Raw genomic sequence first — 27,118 nt, forward strand, 5'->3', positions numbered from 1 at the left:
TCCTAATCTTTTCATTGCCCAAGAATTACACACTTTATTTTATTGACTTTTTAATTTTTATTTTTAAACAATACAACAAATGGCAACCTGAGACTAAGAACCATTATCTCTCATAAGTATCTGCCTACCCACTCCCTATTCATAAATTTCACAGCTCGGTGATTGCTTTTAGTGGAACTCACTCGTGCAAAATTGGATAAATGTAAATCTTGGTCTTACGGCATCATCTCACCAAGGACATACAAACTCTTCTGATTTATGTGATGAGATTATTTATCCACATGCAGCATAAAGCTTAAAGTACACAAATTATCTACCCGTTTTTAGAGAACTTCTCCAGACAAGTGTACTTTAGCCAAAGCAGGGGTAGCCGAGAGTTCCATTTCTTTATCTGGAAAACCTTTGGGGGCCAGTGGCTTTGGTCCCTGACCTACGTCCCTCATCAGCCCTCACTCAGCCTTCCTCTCAACACTGACCTCCGCAGCAATGCGCTCCTTCGCTCTCTTATCCCAGCACACCAGTACCAACTAAAACCCAGACGCTGGACGGGAGCCGCAGATACCGTCCACACACCCGCGGCCCGTGAACAAATGACCTAACCCTCTTTTAGTTTTTTATCTGTTGACACCATTACAGACATCACCCATTGTCTCCCTCTGTGCCCACCTGCACCCAGACCCCTTTTCCCCTTCCCCTGGCCTCCAACACATCACTATCAGTGCCCATGGCGGATACATGTATGTCCTTTGACTGATCTCTTCACCTTCTTTTATCCAGTCCTTCCCCCCTCCCCCTGCGATCTGTCCGTCTGTTCCAGGTGTCCACACCTCCGGTTCTATTTTGTCCATCGGTTTAAAAGTTCAGAGAATAGAACTGAGTTCATCATAACTCCAGTCATATGACACGTTCTCAATATTGGGTTTTGGGGGCCCTCTCTCAAAAAGATAATCATTTAGGGAACTGTGTATTTATGTAAGCTTCTTTGTTGTCCTTTTCTAATTAAAACCACCCACCAAACAATCAAAATAGCAACACAGACTCTGGGATGTCTCTGTCCACTTGCTCATTGAAGGGGGGGTGGGCGTGTTTCCAACGCACACTAACAAGTGCTCCGTCACTTCCTATTGGTCCACAAGGCCCTCCCTGTCGTCAGTTACGCACACGCGCCCTCCTCCATTCCTGCGTTTACTTCCCAAAGGGCTTCCCTTATCTCTTTTTGCAATAATCCACAGATTTCCAGACAAATTAATTACAATTTTGGACTGGGACTCAACCCCCACTTCAGGGGTCATCTGGGCCTAAGCTTTGCACTTTTTCTTCTGTTCTTTACCCCTTTGTTTATTGATTTGTTCAGTGATCCAATAAAAATATAATCAATGCATGTAAAAGCACAAAATCTCAACAGCACAATTCTTGACTATTACTAAGACCTATGCACAGGCGCCTGACCACCGAGCTCACCCGTAACGCTCTCTCGGTGGTGCTGGGGCGGCATGCAGGCGCCCCCTGTTGGGACATCTACTGGGGGCAGCCGTGTGTGAGTGGGACAGAGGGGAGTGAACACCCACTGGGGGCAGCCGTGTGTGAGTGTGACAGAGGGGAGTGAACACCCACTGGGGGCAGCCGTGTGTGACTGTGACAGAGGGGAGTGAACACCCACTGGGGGCAGCCGCATGTGAGTGGGACAGAGGGGAGTGAACACCCACTGGGGGCAGCCGTGTGTGACTGTGACAGAGGGGAGTGAACACCCACTGGGGGCAGCCGTGTGTGAGTGTGACAGAGGGGAGTGAACACCCACTGGGGGCAGCCGTGTGTGAGTGGGACAGAGGGTAGTGAACACCCACTGGGGGCAGCCATGTGTGAGTGTGACAGAGGGGAGTGAACACCCACTGGGGGCAGCCATGTGTGAGTGTGACAGAGATAACATTTTCCACCTTTTGTTAAAGGTGGAAAAGAATAGGTTCTTTATTAAGGAGTCTCCTTAATAAAATCCTTTTGTTAAGGATTAACCAAATTAATGATGATCATTGATGGTTCGTCATCTATTTCCATCATCGTGTAGCATTCTTTAATTGATCAAAGATGTACAACATTCTTTAATTTTATACTTTTGTGAAGCTACTGACCCTTTGAAATGTTTCTGTGAACACCCAGGAACAAGTCCCCTAACCACGTACACAAACTATGAATGTCACCCTCCTCAGTACTCATGCTTCTGACACACACAGTTGCCGGTGAAAAGGTCTTTATCATCAAATATGAGTAAATCGGCTATACTGTGCCAATTCTATGGAAAAGAGGAGGCTTTACAGTAATTTAGAAAACAAGTTTAAGTACATTTAAAGGATACTAATTGCAGAGTTATAAATAAGACATAAAACTTCATTTCAGCAGCCCAAGAATATCACTACTTATTAACTAAATTATTTAATTTTAATCAACATACTGAACACCACTGAACCCACCACCTAACCCGCAAGTCAGAACTACGACAATTATAAATATGTCCAAATGCTTCACCTAAGGAAAGTCCAAACTGTCCTTTTTCATGGACCTTTCTTGTGCCGACTACATAAGTTAAATCCTTTTATGGCATATTCTTGACAATGGCCTAACTCCACTTCATGTGTTCATTTCGTAACTCCTTCACTGATTCACCGATTGCATGACTCTTAGGATGGTCTCCCCACTTGCTCACTACATGAAGAACAGGCAAAACAGTGAAATGGGCAGCGATCCAGAACCACAACGCACACTATCACGTGTGACTGTCTACACACGCACCATGCAAAATGGGAAAAGCGTGGGTTTTCAAAAATATGGATGTCAATTGTGCAAAACAGAGTGATCGTGTAATCATTCTCCTTATTTCATGATAAGGTTCCTCATTGGTATGTGCTTGTCATCTTTTAAACAAAGTATGAATCTCTTCACTCACAACAATGTATAATTATGTCATTATTATAATTATAACTCATTGGACAAAAACTTTGAATGATATTAGTGTGTGATCATACAATTAATCATAATTCTTATGACAGGACACGTTCTCATCACTGTTCCATGATTGTTCTGTTTTTTCAATCAGGTAATCTATTATTTATTCATGCGAATGTTTTGCCCTTTTCTTAATAAAACAAACCACCAGCAACCCACCAGCAACCGGAAATCACGGCATTCAATCTCACGCCTACCTGTCTATCTGCTTCCGAAATGTTTCAAAACATCCATTACTGAGTGTGCGACTTCCCTGGTCTCCATTCATTCATTCTTCCATTTCTTTCCTTACTCATAATTTCATTTATAATTACAAAAAGAAAAGAAGATCCATACCCAAGCTACAGAAAGCCCGAGAAGGGGGTGCTGACTCCTCCCTTCTTGGACCACCAGTAGGTTTAGACAGAGGAACTAACTACACTCCTTTTGAAATGACCTCAGCGCTCCAGGGTGCCATCAAAACCCCTGACTCAAAGGCCTCAGGCCACGCATCGCTGGTGCAGACATGGCCTCCTCGTCTTCCGTCACACCTTCCTGTCTGGTCGTGTTTGTCTGCGTGAACTAAAACACGGCCAAATGCCGGGGACAGGGCGCATGACCGTTACTGAGTCTGGCTGCTCACGCCCATCCCACAGAGCTATGTCCCCAAGTGCTCCTCCAGGGCTTTGCAGAGCTGCACCGCAGACAGAGCGCCAGCTAGGCTACACCCGAAGCCACGTCCATGATGGGGGTCTGTCTGTCTCTCGACCACGCGCCTCGGGAAGAGGGCAGCATGAACAAGTGTGAGCTGCCTGCCGCCTACCTTGCCTCACAGTGAACCCGACGTCACTCTCTTCCACAGTCCCATGTTCTCCACCCTCAACAAGGAGACAACCTCCATCTTTACCACCGAAGGGCCGCGTAACTCTGGCAGCAAATGGAAGTGGCTACTTTGTGGCCCTCCAAAGGACTGATCATGAACCTGGATTCAAAACACATCCCCATCCTTGGCCAGTGCTTGGTGTTTTTTCATTTTACGTATTCCATGAGAATATCTTTGACCAAGGATGGAAATATGTTGTGAGCCGAGGTCTGTGATAAATCCATCCATGAGTGCATACGCACCCTCATATATATATGTAGCCAACTGCTTGAACTAATTCCCTTCAAATCCATGACCGAACACCTCAAACCAAAAACATGAACATGCGCTTACTTTCTTCGACTGGTCCCTGTGCCCTTTGCCCACAGAGGCAACCCCAGGGTGGTCACAATCAGCGCGTGGGACACAGGCTGCGGTGAGCTCACGCCGCTGAGTGGAGAGCCGGCTCTCGGTGGGCCGTGGGGCGGGGGGAGGTTAAATGGAAATGACTTCTGCACGGTCACCTGGATCATCAACCTGGGTCACACTCCTGTCACTGATGCAAAAACTGCACTTTGATTTATTGGCTAGTTTTGGTTTGAATGGTAAGCAGTGTGGTGAGAATGCATCACTGAATCCAACAGCCAAGTCAAGAACAAGGCTTGTAACCATCACAGGTACATGTGGCCATATCCTCCCTCCGTCGGTCAAGAGGCAAATAATCATTTTTGTGAACTTGTGCAGAGTTGGGGAGATTCAAAGTCTAGTACCATGGCACATTCTCTCCAAGACAACTAGCTTTATCCTGCTTTAAGAAAGTATAAATACGGCCCTGGCTGGTGTGCCTCAGTGGGTAGAGCACGGGCTTGCAAACCAGAGGATTGCGGTTCAATTCCCAGTCAGGGCACATGCCTGGGTTGCAGGCCAGTTCCCTGCAAGCCAATTCCCAGCAGGGGACACGCGAAAGGCAACCATACATTGATGTTTCTCTCCCTTTCTCCTTCCCCTCTAAAGATAAATAAATAAATAAAATCTTAAAAAAAAAGTATAAATACTTTCATTTATTTAATTATTAATGAAATGATTTATAATCTACTTTTTCTAAAAATGTGCATTTTTAATCATCATCACATTACATATAATTTGATATATACAGGGTGGGCAGAAGCAGATTTACAGTTGTGAGTGTGCAAGAGAGTTTATTCTTGCATTATTATTGATTAATTAGTGCATTGTTTTCCAAAGGAGCAACTGTAAACGTACTTTTGCCCTACCCTGTCTAATCTTGTCATTATTTTCCTAAAAATGTATATTATATTTATAATCATATATAATGTTCCATAGAAAATATCAATACAACATGCCATACACTAATATAAACTACAAAAGTAATAAAGTTATATACAAAATAATTAAAATTCTCCGACCGAAACCAGTCACTGAAATACTATTTTCACATGCGTGCATCTCTGTCAACTTGGTCCCAGGGGGCAGAAGCGAGGTCCTGTGCCCCTCACAGGTCAATGGGCTAGAGCAGGACTGGTCCACCCCGATCCACGCGACAGGCTCCACAATGTCTCCTGTCTGCTCTCTTTTAAGTAACTGTGCGAGATGCTCCCATTCCTTGGTAACCCATAACGCCACGAGGCGACGGGGGTCCGCAGACCCAGTCCTGTGATGCCAGAAACGTCCACGTCTGGTGTTACCCCCAGGCGTGTCACCCACAGAAATAACTGACTAGATTCCATTTCATCTGTTTGGTTTTCAAAATCACTTCAGTGAACACAAATCAATGCTGACTGGTGCCAGAGAACACATTCTCAACATTGGCCCACGCTGGCTTCCGTCCAGCTGGAGAGGTATGAGAGTACTTCTTTACATCAACACTTTTCCTGCCCTGGCTGGTGTAGCTCAGTGGATTGAGCATGGGCCTGTGAAGCAATGAGTCCCTGGTTCGATCCCCAGTCAGGGCACAGGCCTGGGTTTCGGGCCAGGTCCCCAGTGGGGGACACATGGGAGGCAACCACACATTGATATTTCTCTCCCACTCTCTCCTTCCCTTCCCCTCTATCTAAAAATAAATAAATAAATATATTTTTTAAAAAACAACGCGTTTCCTCCTCAATCACACTGACACCCAGCAGCCTTGCACCAACCCGGGACGGCAGTGGGGACAGCTGGGGTGACTGTAGGTTCCCTGCTCCTGGAGCTCCCACGGGCTCCAAAAAGGAAAGCAGGGTTCACCTACCGGACGGGAGCTCGCTGTAAACAAATCCATCACTAATACTTCCTGTTTCATGACATTCTCGCATACACGACCCATGTGGTCCTCTCTGGCTTCCTTCGGGTGCACACTTATTTATTCATGACTTCATTCATTCCCTTAAGTCACTGCAATCCACACCCAGGCACTGCTGAGACCCAAGGGCCACTCCGCAACGGACTTGAACTTCTGCCTGAACTCTGGTCCCTCAGAGGTCTCTTTCTAACTGACCTCCAAGTTTAGGGTTCAATGGACGTTCTCAGTTCCCACGTCATTGATCCAAGTTCAGCGTGTTTCTTCATCAGTATATTCATTCTTTGTGTACTGATTGTTTATGCATTATTTATTATTTCATTCATGGATTTACTGATGAAAAACTGACTGCAATGGGTCACAAAAGCCCGAGAATAGCATCGCTCAGTACCGGGGAGAGCTGATCACAGGCTTCCCGCACACGAGCAGTGAGCCTCCTTCAATCGGACCTCAGTGTCGGCCGGAGGATTGATCAGTAACCTCGCTCACCCCCATCCCATGGGTTGAACCCCCCTCCGCTCGCTCGCTCCCTCACTCGCCTTCCACTTAGTTTCTTCCTGTTTTATAAACAACACAGTCTAGCATCATACACATAATTAGGGCACTGACTACATTTTCTCTCTTCCCAGGTGCTCTCTCCCAATGACCGAGCAACCTAGGCCGTCCTCAACAGAGAAGTATCTTCAAATGCAGCCCCAAGATGAGGTGGCATATTAGGCAGCTCTGAAAAGGAACGCAAAGCCCTGTGACTCTGTTCCTAATGTGTCTCCCTTGTCTGAAAGGGACTGACCCAGGGGCGTCAGACTCGTTTTCCCCAGGGGCCACATCAGCCTCACAGTTGCCTTCGGAGGGCTGAATGTAACTTCAAGTCCTTAACAGTTGAGGAGTAGTTACATCTACACAGTCCTGAAATTATTCCAGCCCTTCCAAGGCAACCGCGAGGCTGATGTGGCCCCTGGACTAACCTCAGTCAGTGGTGGGGTGCACACCCCCAGAAGTGGCCCATATGCGACTTTCTTTGACTTTCCATTTGCGGGGGTCACTCACTCCTTTCAAACAATTCCACGGGCACCAGAATAGCCCCCTGCAAGCCAAGAACGTGAACTGTTACTTACATGAGTCCCTCTGCCCCTTTTCCAAAGAAGTGACAACTAAGGTCTTCGTTGCCCGTAACCACTGAGTAGACCAGGTGGGTGTGCCAACTGTGGAAGGAAAGGACAGAGTTTAGAAAACTGGAGTCTTGTAATTTCTCGAGGGAACCTTGCCCTGCCGCTCCGGATTCATCCCAAACCTCTGTTTTCGTCACATGCCAGCAGCCCGAGGACGGCCCTCTTCTCATCTGATGTAACTAATAACACACACAGCACGAGGATGGCCCCAGAATCTCCATCCCAGCAGACGGCAGGGCGGCGCCTGCTCCAGGCTCCGCCTGGGGGGCCCTGCCCACGTGGAAGAGCCACTACCTTTGCTGTGGGTCCCCCTGGACTACAAGTGGGGAAAGCTACGGCCTGTCTCCCGACGTATTGTCCCAGTGATCCACGCGGGACCCTGCTTTATGAAGGTGGTCACTGACTTGTTTACTTTTGATTTACTCATAGAATGACTTGTTACCATTTTCATTTTTTCAGAACAAATGTGGAACAACCTAATGTACTGTCCCAGGCAAGAGTCTCTGAGCTCTTTACCCAGGGTGGGCAGAGCCTCCACACTCTCCTGCTTCCATGGACGTCAGAAGGGGAAAGAGAGATCCATAAACTTCTTTAAGGACAGAGTACCCTCACTGTTTGTCCTCTTCTGAAACCATCTCTTCCTTCATTCACTTACAATCATGTCGTCAACATTCACAACCCTACATGCCCCAGGCAAGAGTTCTAAATGACACCCACATCTGCCTGTAACTTCACTACACACAGAAAAACAACCACCTGTGTTTTTTAAAAAACGGTACTGATCTCATCAGGATGGAGTCCTACCCCTGGCACATCCTTTGGTCTCCTTAAATCAGCTTGTAATTCACTGTCCACTTTGCTTCCCTTTTCTTTTCTTTCTTTCTTTTTTTTTGCTTTACCTTTATTGTTTACACTACCACAGATAACCTTATTTCCCTCCCAGCTGCCCACCTGCCCCCAAACCCCACTGCCCCTTCCCTCTGGCCATCATTGCACATGTGGATTATGCCAGAGCTGGCGAGGAGGTGAGGAAAGGCAGCCCTGGGGCACTGTTGCGGAAAACAGTATCGAGTTTCCTCCCAAAGTTAAACATGGAACTGCCTTTTGTCTCAGCGATCCCACTTTCTGGGAATGTATCTAAGAACCCCAAGACACCAATTGGAAAGAACATATGTACCCCTATGTTCATAGCAGCTTTATTTATAATAGCCAGAATCTGGAATCAGCCCAAGTGCCCATCAATGTGAGGGTGTAAAAAAAAAGCTGTGGTACATCTATACGGTGGAATACTATATGCCCATGAAAAATAAGGATCGGCCAAAGAACCTATGTTTCACTTTTCCTAACGAAATTAGCAACCACCAACCCAGAAACAACAGTGAATCTTACATACATCTGCCGGTGTTTCTGACCGACCTGGTAACAGCCTTGGAGCCTTCACTGTTAGAACTCGGCTCCTCTGGAACCGTTTAACAACAACTTCCAGTATCTCATCATACACTCTCACAACTGGTAAATACCGAGCTCTGTGTCTTTACTCACTGATAGGCTGCTTTATTTACCCAAGTACTAATTCACTAATCAAAGAACTCACACCTCAGGCAGACCAAAGCCAAGAGCAAGATGTCTTACCCCTAACTTCAGCTACAATCTCAGGACATGAGACTGCATAACTTTCCAGCCAAAGATTTAAGAACACTGACTATTACATGCATTTTCTTTGCAGACTTTATTCACCCAAACAAGTCAAAATTCTCATGACCGCTGCCTGGTTCCGTGGACTGCTGCGAGCCGGCTGTGGCCCACATAAAGCCCCTGCCTCACAGGAGGCCCCGACCTGGGTCCATGGCTCTCAGCTGTGAGAAGTGAACCGACCACTTTAGTTCATGAAACGAACGCTGCTCTCGCTGGCCTGTGCTTAGGCCTTTTTAATTTTATTTTTCCCTTTAAAAACGTCAGAGTGCCTTATGCAACCAATAGAAAATTACCAATACCTGTCAACGGTAATTAAAAAAATTAAAAGAAAAAAGAAAACGAGTGATACCTCACATCTGTGTGCCTCTCTCAGGCTGATTCTACAACCCAAACTTCTCCAGTAGGGAAGGGCTATAAAACACGGTGTACAAAACAAATAAAATACCACAGATACTTTCATTTTTACATGCCTCAAATCTGCAGAGTTGTGCGATCGGAAATCCCGAGCCGGGTACACTGCCTTCCTCAGTCCATGCTTGACGGCCATCTTTGATTCGTGTGCGCATGTGCTTGCTTTTAATGAAGCAATAAACACACACGACTCTACCACTCAACCCAAGAATAGGTATCGATTATATTTATATTAACAGATACATGTTACACATACAACATAGTTATCCACATACACCATACAAAATTAACATCATTACATATGTATAAAATTTCTTTTTCTTGGCTCATTCCCTACATAGAGGACAGCCCACTTATTTATTTCGAACTTGGTGACAGTTACGCCCCAGGAGCTGTGTGTCCCCCTTGGCTCCTGACAGTCTGGTCAGCACAGAGAGAGGTCTCCGTGTGGTCATCTGTGCCCACTCGTGTTTAATGCTGCATACGCACCCGCCGTCCAGCCGCCTGACCGTCCCTCGCAGTGGCAGTCCGTGGCTCGTCTCCACAGAGTTCACAGCCCAGACCATTGTCCCCAGCCACGCCCTGGAGCCTCCATTCTGTGGAACATAGAGCAGACCTTTTAGGACAGAACAAAGTAGGTGTTTCTAAAGGCCGCCGGGCGAGTGGCACAGGACGGATCAGTCTTTGAATCACGACACGGCCTCCCCGCTGGCGCAGGCAGAGCCCGCGCAGCACAGAGGTTCTCGTCTAATAAGCTCATTATTACAAGCTCTAATAAGCTCCTCTATAAGCTCTAATAAACATGCACAAACCCACCGCCCTAATCAAAAACAAGACGGCGATGACGACCAACACCTGTCCTGTAGACAAAAGCCCGAGTAACAATAATCTGATTGCACATACAATCTCATTTTGGTTTCTCGTCCTTTGTATTGCTGTTACTTACTTTTTACGTACAACAGCCACCTGTGGCCTCAGCACTGACCCAGAACAGAAGCATCGGCGCGCACGTCTACCCCGCTGCGCCTTGTCCGCGGCGACAAGAGCTTGCTTCGTTCTCTCGTTGCGAGCAGTCGAGGACCGCGCCTACGCGGCTTCATCCTAATCAATAAACATCTTTGGTGGTCCACTCTCAGCCCTCTTTCTCTCTGTCGTCATTTATGGCTCACCTAATTTACTCGGACGACACACGAAAATGCCCAGGAAGCCACCACTCAGCCCAAGCCCGACGGCCATTCTGCAGGGCCTGCTGACAGGCCTGCACCCACGGTCCCAACCGCCTGGAGCTTGCTGGGTTTGGGGGTGGGGGGTGCACAAGGTCACTCACAACCTTGTTACAAGTCCGTCCTCATCACTGGCCCACACCGGGCCCTCTGTCGTTTTGTTCCCGTGTGCGTGAGTTTCTAAGGATTCTGTGAACTCCCGTGAAGCCCGTCCACACCTGTCCACAGCGTCCTTCCCCACAGTGGAGGGGCCCACGAAAAGGAAGAAAACAGCGTAGATTCTTCTTGTCTCTCAAGATCAGGGGAGCAGGCCCGGCCTGATCAGGATCTCGTCTGGAACACGCTCTCCCAGTTGCTCAAGGCCTGTATTACATGAGCTCTTCATTTTTAACAATAAAATTAACAAACACCGACCACTCCGAGCTTTCTTTCTGTCCCTTCGTTGCGGACAATGAAGCACTACCCCTGGCCCCAGGACCTGCTGTCCTCATCCTTGCTGGCACACCCCTCTCTCACTGTATCACTGACTCGAACCAGGACACTAACCAGGCATGACCCCCACCCCTGGGCCCCCCAACCCCCCTTGCTGCCCTCTACCTCAAACAACCACCCCAAACCTCCTGTATAGCCTCCCCTTTCCCTTTTATACATAGAAAACTTTATCACATATATGCATCCTTAAGAAATATTAATATTTTCATGGTCCAGCAGCTTCCTCGGCCTCTGTTAAGGAGGATAACTAAGAACAAGTGATTGACTTCAGGGCACGTGCACCAGAGTGTGGTAAAGCCTCTACCCCAGCCCCTCGGACTCCACGCCGGGGCTCACCATGCACATGAGGCCGTGCTGCCCACGGCCAGAACACCTGCATGTGCACCACACACCTGCCTCCAGACCCAGTCTCAAATCCCACCCTGCCGGTGACATCAGGACAGGGAGCTGCCCCCTGTGGGCCCATTTCCCCATCTGCAGGAGAGTCACAGCCCTAGTCCCCATGCAAAATGCACTGTGACTTCGCACCGCAGTCGGCCAGGGGACCCCGTGCGCCTCCCGACTCTGAGCCCCGCGCGCCAGTCTTTGTCCGCTGTGCAGCGGCGCCCGAGACGTGTGCTGGACAGACAGACAGACCAGGTTCCACCCCAGCAGGCACTCACGAGCTGTGCACTGCGGAGACGTGACCTGGCCTCTCTGTCCTGAGCCCCGGCCGGTGCCGACTGTAGGCCGAGGACGGCAGCCCCCGCAAGGCTCCACCTCGAGGGCGGACCGCACCACGGACCCTCGCTCAGACCACCCAGGCCCACACCACCCACCCCACGGGTCACACAGACCCCCGTCTGGTCACAGAACAAATGAATGCTGATTTGGGGCAGGAGGGGCCTCAGGCAGGAAATGGTTGGGGTCCATCTGGGCTTGGACCTGGCATCCAAGCTTAAACCCATGCCCTGGGAAGGGGTGGCCCAAGAACAGGGTTTGTGTGCGAAAGGGACCACCCCCAGGGCCGTGTAAGCCATGAGATCCAGGATGTTCAGACAGTTTCCCAGAAACCAAAGGGGCCTCTGCTCTGACCCTTGACCCTTCCGGACCACATTTGGCCAGCCTCCTTCCTCCCCAGCCAGCCGAGTGGGCATCCAGCACACCCACGCCTGAGCAGCTGAGACATGAAGAATAAGAAACAGACACAACTGTGGCACATAACATAGATTACATATGTGTGTATAGTATGATGTATGCACATCCACCTGAAGATTTTCAAGGAGCAGTCATGGAAAGAGCCCTCGGCCTGGGACCCAGGACGCGACTCCTGGCCCCGCCTACACCCCACAGCAGGGCGCCGTCCCCGTCTGAGCCTCAGGTGGCAGCAATCCACCGGCCTCCCCTCCCTCCCAGGTGGTACGAAAATGAAAAGCACGAAGTTTAAGTGCAACTTCTCCCTCGGCAGCAGCAGATCATTAGCGCAGTGCCTCCCAGCCCCGGCATGCCGCGTTCGCAGCATGCCGTAGCATACATTATCCTGCGTGATCCTCCCCATAGCAGTCCTGTGAATTAGACGTAATAATCATAATTAGCCAATATTTATTGAATGCACACTCTCCGCCAGGCACCACACTGCCTGCCCTGCAACTTCGACAGCCCTCTGGGGTGGGTGCCCTTCAACAGCATCTCTTGTTTCTCTCCCCTCCCCCCACCAAAAATCTGGAGCGTGTGTTTGGTGCCAGGCCCTGGTCTACGACGAAACAGATGACACTCACAGAAACAAGCACCGTGCGCAGGGTACAGGTGGCGGTGGGGACGACAACTCTAACTCTTGGATGGCGCTGGCTTATACTGTGTGAGTCCACTTCCATGCAGATTTTTTCCCCCAAATACTGTAAATTTACTTCCTCTTCCTTACGATTTATGAATAACACTTCCTTTTCTCCAGCTCTCTTTGTCACAGTAATACAGTGTAAAATGCACATCCCATACCAGATATGTGTTAACGAGCCATGGAGAGTATCTGCGAGGCTATTGGTCAACGGCAGGCTATCGGTACTTGAGATTTGAGGGAGCCAGAAGTTACACACCGATTTTTCACTGTGTTGGGGTCAGCACCCCAACCCCCGTGTTATCCAAGGGTCAACTGGATGAAGGAAAACAGATGGGGAACGGGAGAGAAAGAAATGACAAAGAGAAAGCTGCACTGAGCAGAGATTATTAGCCCCACTTCACACGTGGGAAGACTGACGCTCAGAGAGGCAGAGTGACTCGCAGGTGCTCCCACAGCTAGGGAGGGGCTGACCCACAAGCAGATGTGGGGACTCTGGCTCTAGAGCCTGTCTCTCCCCCGGACCCCCGAGCCCCACTGCACCTGCTGCCCCTGCTCCCTGAGACCCCGGCAGCCTGCAAGGGGCATCTGGGAGTGCAGGGAAGGGGCACAGGAGGGACCGTCTGACCCTCCAAAGAGCAAGCAGACACGTCTGTAAGTTTGGCAAGAGCAGCCCCAAGAAGGCAGAAGCCATGGGGTTGAGCCCAGACAGTGGAGTTGTCCCTCCTGCCCCTGCCCGCCTGCCCCGCTGCTCTCAGGGCGCTCCTTCGGGGCCGCAGCACCTGCTCCAGCCTCACTCCTTTGTTTGCTGGCCATGTCCACTCGCTGTGTGGAATTCCCATTTCCAGACCGGAGCAGAAGTCCTCCAGTCTTCAATTCCACTGGCGCTTGTATTTCCCACCTCCCTCTCCAAAGGCAGAAATGCACACCTGAGCGCCTGTCTGGCGTGCTGTCACGGGGGAGGGGGGGCGGTGCTCCCTCCCAGTCGGAGAGGCCAGAGGCTCCCACGAGAGAACAGTTGGAATGGTCGCAACTTTCGCTGTAATGAAATGTTTGTGCACTCACCCTCCGGAAAGCATGGTTTTAAGCACTTTAAATGTTGGGGGTCACGCCATCTTCAAGGACCCCTTGGAGATGGGGTACTCTGCCCATTTTACAGCTGAGGAAACTGAAGTACGGAGATGAACTACCTGGTCTGACCTCACAGAACCAGCAAAGGGCAGAGCTGGGATTGAATCCCGTCCAGGGTGCAGGTAACAGGGGCCCAGCCCGTCGGCAGAGTACATGGAAGGGATCTGCTGAACGGAAGCAGTCTGCGGCAGGGGGGCTTGCTGGCCTGCCCTCTCCCCTGTGCCGGGCTCCTCCCTCCTTGCCTGGGACCCCTTCAGCCTCTAGACGAATTTCTTCATCTGGCCCCCTGCGCCTTCTGTCCCAACATCAGCCACCAGTATGCTAGTCACACCTGACTAGTGTGCTGCAGGACGCCAGTGACAGGCCTGCCCCTCATTATAAATGGTCTTGACAACCAGGATGAGTGACAGAAGGTGTCACCTGAGGAGTAAATTCGGAGGCCAGCGGATAAGAAGTCTGGCTCCCTGACAGGCCAGGGGGCTGAGTCTTCCACGGGGGGGGGACCCCCAGGGAGTGCCGATTTTTCTCAGGCACGATCAAGAAAAGAAGGAAATGGGGGCAGGGGGTTTGGGTTTGAAAATAAAGCAAACTCGGGCTCCAGTCCCGATTCTGTATGTGCTCCCCGTACGGTTTGGGGCGAGTCTCTCTTCATCCCTAATGCTGAGGCTCCTTTTATCTGAATGCAGGACGGTAATTGTTATCATGGGGGTTGGCTGCGCTGATTGAGAAGAGGCACAATTACGCCTAGTGGCTAGAAAAGACCCAGGCACGTGGTGGGGTCAGGGGACTCTCCTCCACCCAGGAGAGCCAGGAAGGGGGGCCGCCTGCTGTCTCTCCGTGTACGGGAGAGCAGCGGGGACTGAGAGCTGACGCAGATCAGCTCCAGAACCACAGCGGGGACCTGGTCCCCGAGGACGGGCAGCCCACCTGTTGTCCCAGAGCCACCTGAGCCAGCCAGTGCGCTCAGAGGCAGAGCTGAAGGCAGGAGCTGCACCGGCGAGCGCTTCCCTGGGACGACCTCAGTGCTCCGAACGAGGAAGCCTCCGGTCTGGGTGAGAAACTGCCTCTACCTCGCCTCCATCCACCCACCCGTCCATCCATCCATCACACCTCGTGTCCTCCCCCCCGCTCTCTGGTGTGCTCAGGGGTCAGACAAACCCGGGCTGGAACCCTGGGTCCTGCTTCCTAGCTGACCTCGGACCAGTCACTGACCTGTCAGAATCCTCTCGTCCGTGAAATAGGGGGAAACAAGAAGGGGCTGAGCCAGGATTGAAAGAGGACGCAGACATACCAGTGTCTGGCCCGAGCGGCTGGCCATGAGCTGTCCTTTCCCTCTGCTTCAGCATCAGGCTGCCCTGTGTTCAGGGGCAGGACTGGGGCCACCTGCGTGACATTGAGAAACACTTTTAAAACATGGACTGCGATGCGGGAGCACTGGGCAGCCCCCTGCCGCACCTGGGGCCACTGCACTTTGGGGTGGTGGTCCCTCCCAGAGTCCCAGCAGAGGGTGCCATCTAGTGGACTGGCAACAGGTGGGGTCCCGCAGCAGGGACAAGGGGGGTTGTCCTGGGTCACAGCAGCTGCTGTGAGCCAGCCAACCGGGAGGTTGACGCCGTGGGGGCTGCAGGCTGCCCTGGTCCGTAGGCAGTCCAGAACCATCCTAACGACCCCGGGGGGGGTGGGGGGGGCCTGCCTGGTGGATGAAACCCAGCTTGGTCCTGCCTCCCCAACCCACCCCTGTTAGAGGTTTCCAGGGAAGAAGAACAGCCCCGGCGGCTCCCATTTGCTGAGGGTCTGCTGTGTGTTAGATGCAGGGCTGGGGACTTCACAGGGGACCCTGCTGGTGCTCACAACGGCTCTAGACAAAACCTGGCGTTAGTGCCGTCTTCTGTGAGGAAACTGGAAGCTACTGAGGGTGGGTTCCTCACAGACCCCACAACCTGTAGTCACACTCACCTCTGTGTGCCCAGGGACCCTCGGGCATGCAGGGAAGACTGGACACGCGCTTGGACAAGCCAACTGGAAAAGAGATTTATGAGTCAATCGGGGGCTATTTGAAAGCTGGATAAATGGTGGATGACATTAAGGAAATGCTGTTAATTTTTTAACTGTGATAATGACATTGTGGTTATGTTTTTAAAAAAGAAAAGAGTTCTCTGTTTTCAGAGACAGACACTGAGAAACACTCAAAGAAAGCGACACGGAGTTGGCGTCCACAGGGCCCAGGGTGGGGGCAGGAGGGCCGGGGGTGGGGGGGGACGGGGGTTCAGATGGAACAAGACAGTGACCACAGCTGGGTGGCAGGGACGTGGACATTGCGCAACTTGGGATGGAAATGCACACTGTTTCTACACTTGTGTGCTGTTTCAAACGCCTCACCATTAGAGGATTTGAAAGTAAACAAGGCACAATAAATGCGGGACAGGAGGCACTGGAGAGGGACCCAGGGTCTCAGCTGGATGTCCGCGGAACCGGGAACAATGTCTCTGCGTTAGGAGGGGACCAGAGGGGGGCCGGCGGAGGGGACGAGGGGGCCCCCGGCCCTTCCTCCCGCAGGCCCTCCTGCCCTCGCAGGTCCTCCAGGCCCCTCGGTGGCCCCTCTGCCTGCGTCCCCACGCCATCTTGTGCTCCCCCACCTTTCTCCCTGCCGGGGCCTCCCGCACCCCCAGGCCTTTCTACTCCTCTCTCGGCCCCGCACCCACTGGGCCTCCAGCCCTTTCCTGGACCCTGCAAGCCCTTCGCCGGCTCTCCCGGCCGGCCGGGAGTACCTCCCTTCCCCAGGGCAGGGTTGGGGACCCTCCCCGAGAGCAGTGGAGCCAGGCTGGGGAGGGCTCGGCTGTACAGTTTTCAAATACTTTTTCTTTTTCACTTTTTTGGGAGCATAGGAGTCTGTGCTTTTCCTGTAAAATGGTGCTTATTCCCTAAAACGGCGTGCACCCCGCTGCCCCGACTACCCCCACTCCCTCACTTCCCCCCTCAGCCTCTCTCTGTCCTACCCGTCCTGCGGCTGCAATCTGACTCACCCTGGGCCCCTGGGCCACAGCAGTCTCCCCACCCCCGCCCCCAGGACCCCCACAGCTTCCTCCTCGCCCCCTTCCTAGCCCTTTGGCAGCGGCTAGACCCTCGGCACCCTGGTTTCCTGGGCTCCCCCAACATCCCTCACTTCCAACTCTGGGAGACCGGCCGCCAAACAGCTCCGGGACCCTCCGGCAGCAGGCTGCATTGCAGCGCGGCTCTGCTAGGGAGGGGCGCAGCCCGCGGCCACCCCAGGCAATGCGGCCACCCCTCCTGGGGCCCCCAGCCCAGGGCAGGCTGGCCCCCCGCACGCTTCTGACGCAGTTGAAAGCGCCACTACAAAAGTAAAACACGCCAGTCCCTACTGCCTGTCTCCCCCTCCTCACTTTCCGGGCTTAAAACGTGGCCCAGGCAGCCCCCTTGTGGCACTTGGGGGCGCCACAGACTCTTGGCTGGCACCTGGAGAGTTCAGACCGCCTGCTTCCACTGCACCGTGAGTTGGCACAAATCCTAAACGACCCAAGCCTGCCTGATGCAGACCTCGGCGCAGCCTCCTCTCTGAGTCGGGGGCAGCGGCTCCCCCCCCTTCCCCAGTCCACATGTCCCCCTCTGTCTCCCTCTCTCCCTCCCGCCCTGTCTCGGCTGCACTGGGACTCCTGTGCAGCGTGGCTGACAAGCAGACAGGTGTCTGGAGGCTGTAGCAGCGGGAAGGGGCGGGAGAGGGGCTAGTGAGAATCGGGGCTTTCCCTGCAGTGTCGTGCTTTCCATCGCTGCCTCACGGAGAGGGAAACTGAGGGGCCGAGGCTCAGAGTGGCTGTCTGCGTCCAAGAAGGGGCTGGGACTCCCCCCAGGAGTGGGTTCTCGCGGGGCGTACTTCCCTGTGGTGAGGGGCTACCCTGCAGATGGTCCTCCCTGCCTGAACCCAGTCCTCAGCCCCTCCACAGCCAGCTCTCCCCAGGAGCAGCTCCAGGGCCCCCCCCCCCACCCTGCTCCGTCCTCTCTGACTCACTGTCCACACAGGAGCCCCAGCCCCTCCCTCTCTGCCTGCAATCTGCGTGGAGGTGGGCAGGGCCCTCTTCACATCAGGTTAATAATGCTATTTTCATAAGCCTCTGCCCATAGGTGCTACCACCTAATTTAAAATCTGCCCTTCAAACGGATTGGGCCACAGAGGAGCTGGGATCTCAAGCACCGCTGGGAGGTGCTTAGAACTAATCAATCCATCCCCTGCCCACCCACACCCCCCCCCCACTGGCCCTCAGCACAGCCTCGCTGAGCAGTCTTCAGCAGCAGGGTGCGGTGGGCAGTCTTGGACTCACTGGGGTTCCATCCCTGCTCGGCCTCACACCAGCTGAGAGACAGTGAGTACGGGACTTCCCCTTTCTGTGCCTCAGTTTCTCCATCAATCCAATGGGGGTTCTGAGGCTGCTGCTGACTTTCTGCCAGGGAGAATCCTATGCAGACAGCCCAACTCAGCCCTTGGCCCCCACCTTGGGCTCCGTAAATCTCAGATGCCAGCACCCCCCTTGATTCCTTGATTTACAGTGACTCACTCCCTGTCTCTTCCCCAACCAGACTGAGCTTCGAGGACGGGAAGCCAGCCGGCATCCAGCCTTCCAGCCTTCCAGCCTCCCAGCCTTCGTGTCCAGCTTCCCACTCGAGTCTGGGCCCGGCAAGGTAGGTGCACTATGGTGGCTTGGGGTTAACGGCATGGGTGGGCGACGGTAGCCGGTAGTCTGTGAGATGCCTGGGCCCCATAGGCTCCTCTCCCTCTAGCGCCCCCTGTCTGCCCTGGCCATTCTAGGAAGCTGCAAGGAAAGTTGTTTCTTCCAGCCTCACCCCCCAGCCCCCCGGGCTGCTATATACAATGGAAGTTCTTGCTTTATTAAACACAGATGTGGGTTTACATGTCATTTCTACCATATACTACATCCGCTGTGAGCTCACAGGCCCAGGGCTGCCTCTGGCTGATTTGTTGTGTGCGGTAAAGCCGGCAGAGGGGTCTGCACCATGCCCAGGGCCCCCTTTGCACTCGGAGAGGGGTTTGGGAAAAGCCAGACCCGTTTCTTTCTGGCAACACTTTTTCCATGCGTGCCTCCCTCCCTGGGTCCCTGCGGCTCCTCCACAAGCAGTGGTGAAGCGTCTGATGTGAGCTAAGCTGTCTCATGTCCTCTAGTCTCACTCTGAGTCGGTGGGGAGCCCCTCTCCTCCCCTTCCCAGAGGAAACCCCGACGCTCAGAAACGGGAAGGGGATTGCCGTGGCCGCCGCTAGAGACTGGGATTGGAGGCGGGTCTGCCTGGCTCCGGAGGCCCCCAGCCCCGAGGCAGCTGCTTGCCTGTGCTGGCGCTGCGGCCACGGGCTGACCAGGGCCACCAGCCGCTCCTGCAGAAAAGGCAGGAGTTTTGCATACAGAGCGTTCTCCCTGGCAACTGGCAAAGGGGCCAAAAAAAAAAAAAAAAAAAACCCGAGAGGGCTCTGAAACTGCTTCAGAGAGAGATCCAGAGCCGCTGGACCCGGACAGGGAGACCCGCGCCCTCCCCTGGGCTCTCTGCAGAACAGCAGGGCAAAGGGCGCCGTCCCAGCTCCCGATCTGCAGGGCAGAGGCGCCGGCACAGGTGTAGACAGTCGCGGTCCGGATGGGGACGGGGACGGGGACGGGACCGACGCTGACCCTTGACGCAGGGCTGGCTTCGCCGCACGGAAAGGAGAGGACTGAGAGGGAGCCAGCTGCCTGCAAAGAGCGGAGGGCAGAGGGGGCGAGGGGGCTGCGAGAGCCACGGAGGCAGATGCAGAAAGCAGGGGAGGGCTCCGCAAAGCAGCTCGGCGTGCAAGCCCCGCGCGGGCTGCTCGGGGAGAGAGGGAGCTCCCTGTTACGGGAGGCATCCGAGCGGAGAGCGGCAGGCCGGTTCTTGGCCGGGAGGCTGCAGCGCGGCTCCCTGCCCGGGCTGGCAGCCTGCACGTCTAGGCCTTTGAGCAGCTCCTCCAGAGCTAAGTCCCGAGCGAGCGAGAGAGTGCGCGAGCGAGCGGGGCTGGCTGCGGTGAGGCAGGCTGGGGTCAGAGCAAGGATGCGCGGACTTTCCCGTGTACCTTGCCCTGAGCTGAATGGCAAAGACACCGATGGCTGGTGGAGCGCTTCAGTCACAATGAGGCAGTGAGGGAGAGGAGCGGAGAATGGGGGTGAGTGCTGGGGGCCAGCGCGGGGCGGGGGAGGTGGAGAGCTGTCCTGCAGCCAACTCCCCATCTCAAGGGCTGAGCCACCTGGAGAGGCCAAGCGCCTGCCGTGGCTCCCAGGCCCAGAAAGGTTGGCCTGGGTCTTTTCTGGGGTAAGGCTGGGGTAGACAGAGGGTGGGGGCAGCCTCCCAGGGGGCACGGAAGTAGGAAGCGGGGGTCTCCTGAGTGGAAGGGCCAGCAGTTTTGAAAAAAGAAGGGCCCTTTCCTGGAGACTGGGCCATAGCCACCAGCCCAGCCAGTGGCTGGACTGTGATGGGGATGCTCCAGTGACTCCTGAGAGCCACCGAGTGGGGCCGGGCTGAGGGGCCTGCCTGGTAATGAGTGAGGCTGCTCTGGAGTCGGTTGCTGGCTCTCCAGTCCCGTTCATGGGAACTCAGTTCCCCGGAACTTGGGGTGGACTGGGCCTTTATCAGGGGACCCCCACTAGATGAGGCTCTGTTCTGTAGTTTCTAAAAGAGTTTTCTTGTCTTTGTTCCCAGTGCAGACACCCAGCTTGTGTGTCTGTGTGTGTGTCTGTGTGTGTGTGTGTGAGAGAGAGAGAGAGAGGGAGAGAGAGAGAGAGAGAGACAGGCTGGCTGAGGGGCCAGTGTTCCTGGCCCCCGCCATAAGCAGGCTGCTCACCCTCGGGGTGGAGAGGCGCCCCCAAGCCCCTCCCTAGGGTAGAAAGACTCAGGGAGGTCAGAGGCGCCAAGGGACAGAGCCCCTCGCCACTGCTGCCTAATTGCCCTGCTCCTGACAGCGGGGCTGCGGGGGCGCTGCCAGCCTCGGGGTCCCAACAGCTGCTCTGGGCCGCCGAGGGGGGGCAGCATCGTGTTGCAGGTGGAAGTGCAGGCTGGCTCCCGACAGACAGACAGACAGACAGACTGCCGCCCCACTTAGGTGCTGCTTGGCAGACCATTTGTTTCTCAGAATCTAGTGTTGTTGTTTTTCATCACTGTTGCCGTTTCAATTGATTAAAACACTAAAATTGTGAAAATGTTTGGTGAAGTGGGGTTCACACACGTGCTGCAGCCACTGCGGCACCACCCGGGGGTGCGGAAGAAGCTGCGCACATGACACATCACGCAAAGAAATAGTGTTTCTGGTCAGGGGAGCTGGTGGCTCGGGAGAGGACGAAGAATGGACAAGGGGTGGATTTGGAAAACTCGGCCACCCTTGTCCCTCACCAGCCAGAGGCCACAGGGTAGCAAAACCTTCGGCCCATGACAGGCAGGCTGGCTGGGGAGGGGCTCCTGGATGAGGGTGCACTGTCCCAGCCTCACGTCCCAGTCGGTCCCCATGCTCCAGACACAAACAAAGCCAGCCTCTCTTGCCCTAACGGGAGAAGTCAGGACAGAGAGTTCGGGCACGAAGCTGGGGCCACAGGGGCTCGCGCAGCTCAGGGCCACTCAGCAAACAGCTGTGGCAAAAAGAGCCCTGGGCCCCGCATTGCAGAGTAAACAAGCCTGAAACTCAGGAGAGAGGGGCCTTTGTGTGCAGTGGCCGAGGAAGTTCACTTCTGTGCAAAAGGCGACACACAAGCCTGCTCCCCCGGGGGCGGGCTGGCTTCGGCACAAAACCCTCATTTAGGCCACTCGCCCCAGGAGCCGTTTCTGTGAAACTGAGCACGAGTCGGGTTTAGCCAGAGGTTCTTCCAGGAATTAGGAACCTCTGGGGCCTGGAACCCCTGTTCCTCCGAGCCAAGCCTGCCAAAGTCTGTAAAGTAGGAGCCTAAAAAATCTGCCGAAGAGCGGCCCGATATTTTATATACATTTAAAAAATTAAACTAAATAAACGGTCGACAAACTTTTTAGGAGTGCGCAGCTCAAGCCGGTGGGGCAGCCCCTTTGCGGGCCCCCCTGTGTTGGGGAAATGCCAGCATTTTCCTTGGGGGGCTGCGCCGGGGCAGGGGCACAGAGTCTTTCCTGCCTGCTCACATTGTCCCGGGCCTTTCTGTCTTCCCCTTGGGGGCTCCGAGAGGAGCCGCCCATCTCAGGAGGGAGGGGTGAGCGTTCTGGGAGGGCATGGGACAGGCAGGGCTATGGCTCCGGCGCTGGGTGACTCCTTGGTGGCGTTTTTTCTTGGAACCCATGGGAGAATACAGTTCCTCTTCTTAATGTCAGGAAACTGAGGCACAGAACATCTTGGGGGCCTTTCAAAGACACAGCCCTACGTCTGGTCTGTAGCCAGGTTTGTGGTTAAGACGGCCAGCCTCTCGAGGTGCCCCTTACCCCAGGGAAAGAAAAGGGGCCCAAACCTTGAGCACGCTAGTGACTTTTGCTCCCCCTGAGGGCAGGCGAACCCTCCACCCCAAGGGTGAGGGGCCCTGGCGTCCTAGCCCTCTACCTTGAAACCTGTGTTCTTTCTAGAACATGCCACCATAGCTTAGGTGGCACGCACCACACCACTCTCAACCGTGTCCTCTCCCCACGCCTGTCACCAACACCCCAGCTGGTGGCCCTGCTGCCACGTGCTGGCACTTGCCTCGTTGCCATGTTCTGAGACCAGCTCACTTCCCTATGGCAAGGAGCAGACCACCATAGGCACCACCAACTGTAATTTCGGGGCTGTAATAAGGCCCCCAAAACCCATCACTGGCACTCACAACCCTGAGATGCTACACCCCAGACTCTGAGTTTCAGGGTGCCACATACACAACTGCTGGCAGACACAGAGGGACTCGTGTGTGCACGCAAGAGGGCAGGACAAGGTCGGGGGGCGCCCTCCTGGGCCTCCCCAGGTGTGTGTTCACAGTGCAATGGTGTTCGGAGGACTCACCGGGGGCCGCGGTGCAAACAGCTCCCCCTCCAAGATGGCCCGTCGGCCCCGGGAAGACAAGGAGGTGGTCTTCCATGAGCGAGGGTCAGATCCAGGCAAGACAGGGCGCCAAGGGTCCTGGAAAGGGACAATGGAGAGGGGCTAGTGAACAGATGGCCAGTGTCATGGATTCTAGAAAAATGCAGGACACTGTCTGGGACCAGGAAGACATGTCAGTGCAGAGTCACAATTCAGGGACTGAGTTTTGCAGGACTTTGCACAGGGCTTTGGGGGGAAGCCTCTATGCTTCCCCGCAAAGCGGGGAGCAGAGAGGGGCAGGGAGCTGAGAGTATGCCAGGGAGCCCAGGGGACTGGTCAGGGAGGGGCTTGAGGAGGTAGGGGCTTCCGGCCAGACCCTGAAGGGTCCTACGTGCCGAGCTCGGCTCTTGGCACCTGTCCCAGGCGCCACGGGAAGTCAGATGAAAGATTTAAAGCAAGATAGTGATGAGGTCAAAACAGCATTTAAACAAATCACTCAGTGAAAATAAACTTTGCAAACTGGTTAACGCAGCTACCTCGGCTCTAGAACTTGGGGTAAAAGGACAGTGTCTACAGGTACAGCCCAGCCTGTCACCGCAGGGGCATTACCAATGACAAAACACGGGACCCCCTTATTAGATCTTCCTGAGTGGGCGACAGGGAAGCAGAATTACATCAATTAAAACCCTGGTTCGTGACAGGCCCCCCGTCATAAATCTAGGCCAGGGACACTAATGTTTTATGGATTCACATGTATCTGTTTTCTCATATAACAAGCACCCATGAACCTGGTGGCCACCCCAGTGGCGGGGGCTTTTTGACCGAAACTTCTACGGCACACACACGCCGCCCCCAGCTCACACACGCAGAGTGGGGAGTTTTCCGCAGGAGAGCAGGGACTGGGCCGGCCCGCCGTGGCACCTACACCGGAATATTAAACGGCTCTTAGAAAGAACCACGGAGCGGGACGACTGTCCTCTAATGGACATCAGCGTTTCGCACAGAACTGGATTAATCATGACCTTTTGTTGAAGAACACTTCCTCATCCCCGGCCCAGGCGTGTCCCTGTTCTATTGTGCTAATTTATGCACTCACGTATTCATCTATAATAACGCCACACACACTCGGGAGCCCACTCCTCCAAGCCAGACCTCAGCAATTACTCACACCTGCCTCCGCCATCCGTCCCCTCCGGGGGAGAAGCCAGGGCTTACGTGACAGCAGGGAGGAGGCGGTTAACCGGACTTCGGGCTGGCAGACCCCAGAGTCATTTTGAGGGACAATTCGGACCCTCCCCGAGCAGATCCTCAGGGAAGCTGCTCAGAAAGGGAATGTACACAGCGACATAGTTACTGCAAAAATAAGCAGAATCATACACTTTAGAGTCCTCTTTCTATACACATGCAAATGCCCAGAAAAAAAAAGACTGCGACCATAACCCTGAAGCCCGTAATTGGAGTTAATATGTGGAGGAGGGAGGGGCTGGGACAGAGGGAGGGAGTGCGCCGAGGCTGGCTTTGGCTTTTATCGGCAGTGTTTGATTTTTCGTAATGAGTGTATTAATTATCGATGCGTTTCTCGCACCATTAAAAATAAACATTGGCAAGTGGGGTTTTTTTGCTGTTGTTTTGAACAAACACTAAAAGGCCATTTTGGCTGACGGAGCAGGAATGGACAAACCCCCAGAACAAGTCCCGCAGACATAGGGGATTGATGTGGTCCCAGAGATCACGCCTGTCTTCATTTCATACATTCTGCAGCTGGGGCCTGGGAGCCGCTGAGCGGCGTGTCAGTGACGGGAGGCCAGCAGGTACATGGCTGCAGGCTCTGACTTCACCACCCGCAGGCCCCCACCCCCCAGAGCTGCCCGGCCAGTGTCTGCAATGCACCCATCAGGGAGTACTGTTTCCTTTTCAGTCTTTGCGGAGCAGCCCTGAAAGCTAATGTGCTGGCTTGCATCCTCAGGGATTAGCTGACTGGGACAAGAATGTGACATGAGATGGACCTAGGGGAAAGGAACACAGGTGTGGGGGGGGGGGGCAGGGGGCAGCAGCCACACAGCTCCCGGGACGTGCTGTGCCCCGGGCAGCTCCGACCCCGGGCGGAACGCACAGCGGCCCGGTTTCCTCCCAGTTCTGACCAAGAGGCCACGCGGCAGAGGTGTTTGGAACGCCTCTGCTGAGATGCGGGGAGCAACCTCACAGGTCTCCACCGGCCCCCTCATGTCCAAGGCAGGCACCCACCTCCCCTCAGACCCCACCTGCACCCCCTCTGGCTGTCTCAGGGGTCAGAACCCCTGGATGAGCACACGCCAAGCTCACTGTCACCTACAGATAAAGACACCACCTGAGGCTCAGGGACCCGAGGACACTACACAAGGCCCATTCCGAGCCCAGATGAGCCCGCACCCTCCCGCACCCCCACGTCAGCACAGAGCAACCCATTGGCGAATCGGGTAGAATGTCTCCTCCCACTAGGCTAACGCAGAGGGGGCCCTTCTAGAACTTTACTCGCCTCAGCTGGCAGGGACCTGTTTCCCACCGGGACCTTGTGTGCCAGTTGACCAACAACAGCAGTTCTCTGTCCCCTCCCTACACGTGAGACTCCGCCATTTACAACACAGCAGCGTGTTCAGGACTAGGCTGGTCCCCTGCACACTTTGAAGAGTCTGTGGTGGTTTTTCAGATGCAAAATACACTTGGGATAAATAATAACGGTAAACTGCAGTGCCCAGAATGAAGTCACCTGCACCACCTCCAGGCAGGAGTCACTCTTCCCACGAAAACCCAGGTGACGTCAACACAGCCACGCAGTTGACTCAGGAGAAGGCTCTGGGGACTTGGGACCGACCCCCCTGCTCTTGCTCCCCCGTCTTCCCTCTGAATGCTACACAATAAGAAGGACTTTCAAAGGGACAGTAAAGAGACAGGTCCCCATAAAGTAAGAAGCATCTCTGTGTGTCTAGTGTCTACTGTATACAAAGCATTTGATGTTATTTCACTTAAGGCATCTAGGTGATGTCTGAGGAAGGCTGTTCACCCTGCGAGAGAGGGAGGGGGGACTTACAGTCCCTGGTCCAAGGTCACCCACCTCCCCCCGGGGCACACGCCCTCTCTGCCCCTGAGCAGGCCCTGGGAGCCCCCATCCCAAAGCCACCATCCCAAAGGTCCCAGTTGTCAGCCCTCTTTCTGCCCCAGGGAGAGACCTGAACAGCTCCCTGGTCACACACCCGACTGGATTTTTAATGACATTCCTACATTACGGGGGCAGAACCCCTCACTCTCCAAGGACTCCCCTCCCCCAAAAGGCTCAGTATGACAGAGCAGTCTCCGGTACCTGGTCGGCGGCGAGGTCAGCACCTCCGGGCAGGTGTGCCATCCCCAGGGCCCGGGTGTGGCCACGCCCTGGTCAGGAACCCGGCGACTCACTGCCCTCTGGGGCAGTGAGCCTTGGCTGTGGGGGCAAGGGTTCACATTAGTTCCATTCTCAGGGGTGTGCACGTTTACAAACTGTTCAAATATACAAACGAGAGAGGGAGGAAGATCATTTTCCAGACCTTAGATTCCATCCTGGGCCGGGCATCTGCTCCCTTCCTGGGAGAAAGCTACCGCCTCACCTCTGGCCACCTGGGAGGGAAGAGAAACTGCTCAGGGGTCTTGGCCAGGGCACAGCCCACCCACCTGAGCCACTGCCTCGGGCCTCACCGCTGCTGGAAGCCCTACTGTGCATGCACCAAGAGAGGGTAAGCGCAGAGCAGAGCACGCAGACTGACACCAGAGGCCAGAGCAAAACAGGCTGGGGTCCCGCTCCCAGGTGAGGGCTGCACCGCTTGCCTGGGAAGGTACTACTTCAAACTGCCTGGGAGTCAAAGGTCAGGGAGCTGAGAGGGTCACTCAGCGTCACGCAAGAGGCCAGGCCCCAGCCTCACATTGACTCGGAAGTACATTTACTGGGTAGCAAAATGGGGGTCCCACATGAACGGGGTGAAGGTGATGGAAAGAGCGCTAGTGGGGCCCCTGGGTGGGTG

At 54.2% G+C, this 27,118-nt stretch overlaps 1 protein-coding gene and 1 non-coding gene across 2 annotated transcripts; both read right to left on the minus strand.

Annotated features, from left to right (window-relative positions):
- Nucleotides 1–11,534: 11,534 nt before the first annotated feature.
- On the minus strand, nt 11,535–24,393 carry LOC118976690 (uncharacterized). The gene is made up of 6 exons (XM_037031306.1): nt 24,259–24,393; nt 23,073–23,189; nt 16,025–16,087; nt 15,360–15,451; nt 12,338–12,668; nt 11,535–11,546 (listed from the first exon to the last, which is right to left on the minus strand). Exons 1-6 carry the CDS (start codon nt 24,271–24,273, stop codon nt 11,535–11,537), a joined length of 630 nt encoding a protein of 209 aa, XP_036887201.1. The 5' UTR covers nt 24,274–24,393.
- On the minus strand, nt 24,071–24,147 carry LOC118977010 (small nucleolar RNA SNORD112). The gene has a single exon (XR_005064419.1). It is a non-coding gene; the product is annotated as a small nucleolar RNA SNORD112 (small nucleolar RNA).
- Nucleotides 24,394–27,118: the final 2,725 nt, after the last annotated feature.

Source organism: Sturnira hondurensis, unplaced genomic scaffold, assembly GCF_014824575.4.
Source record: "Sturnira hondurensis isolate 20B ecotype Veracruz unplaced genomic scaffold, ASM1482457v3 Scaffold0021143, whole genome shotgun sequence".
In the NCBI taxonomy this organism is placed as follows: domain Eukaryota; kingdom Metazoa; phylum Chordata; class Mammalia; order Chiroptera; family Phyllostomidae; genus Sturnira; species Sturnira hondurensis.

Coding starts and splice junctions, on each gene's coding strand:
- LOC118976690 (XM_037031306.1), bottom strand. Junction 16,088..23,072: donor TGTTTGCACCGCGGCCCCCG/GTGAGTCCTCCG, acceptor TCTCTTTTCCAG/TTGGCTTGTCCAAGCGCGTG. Junction 12,669..15,359: donor GCCGCTCGGGCCAGACACTG/GTATGTCTGCGT, acceptor TCTAATTCACAG/GACTGCTATGGGGAGGATCA.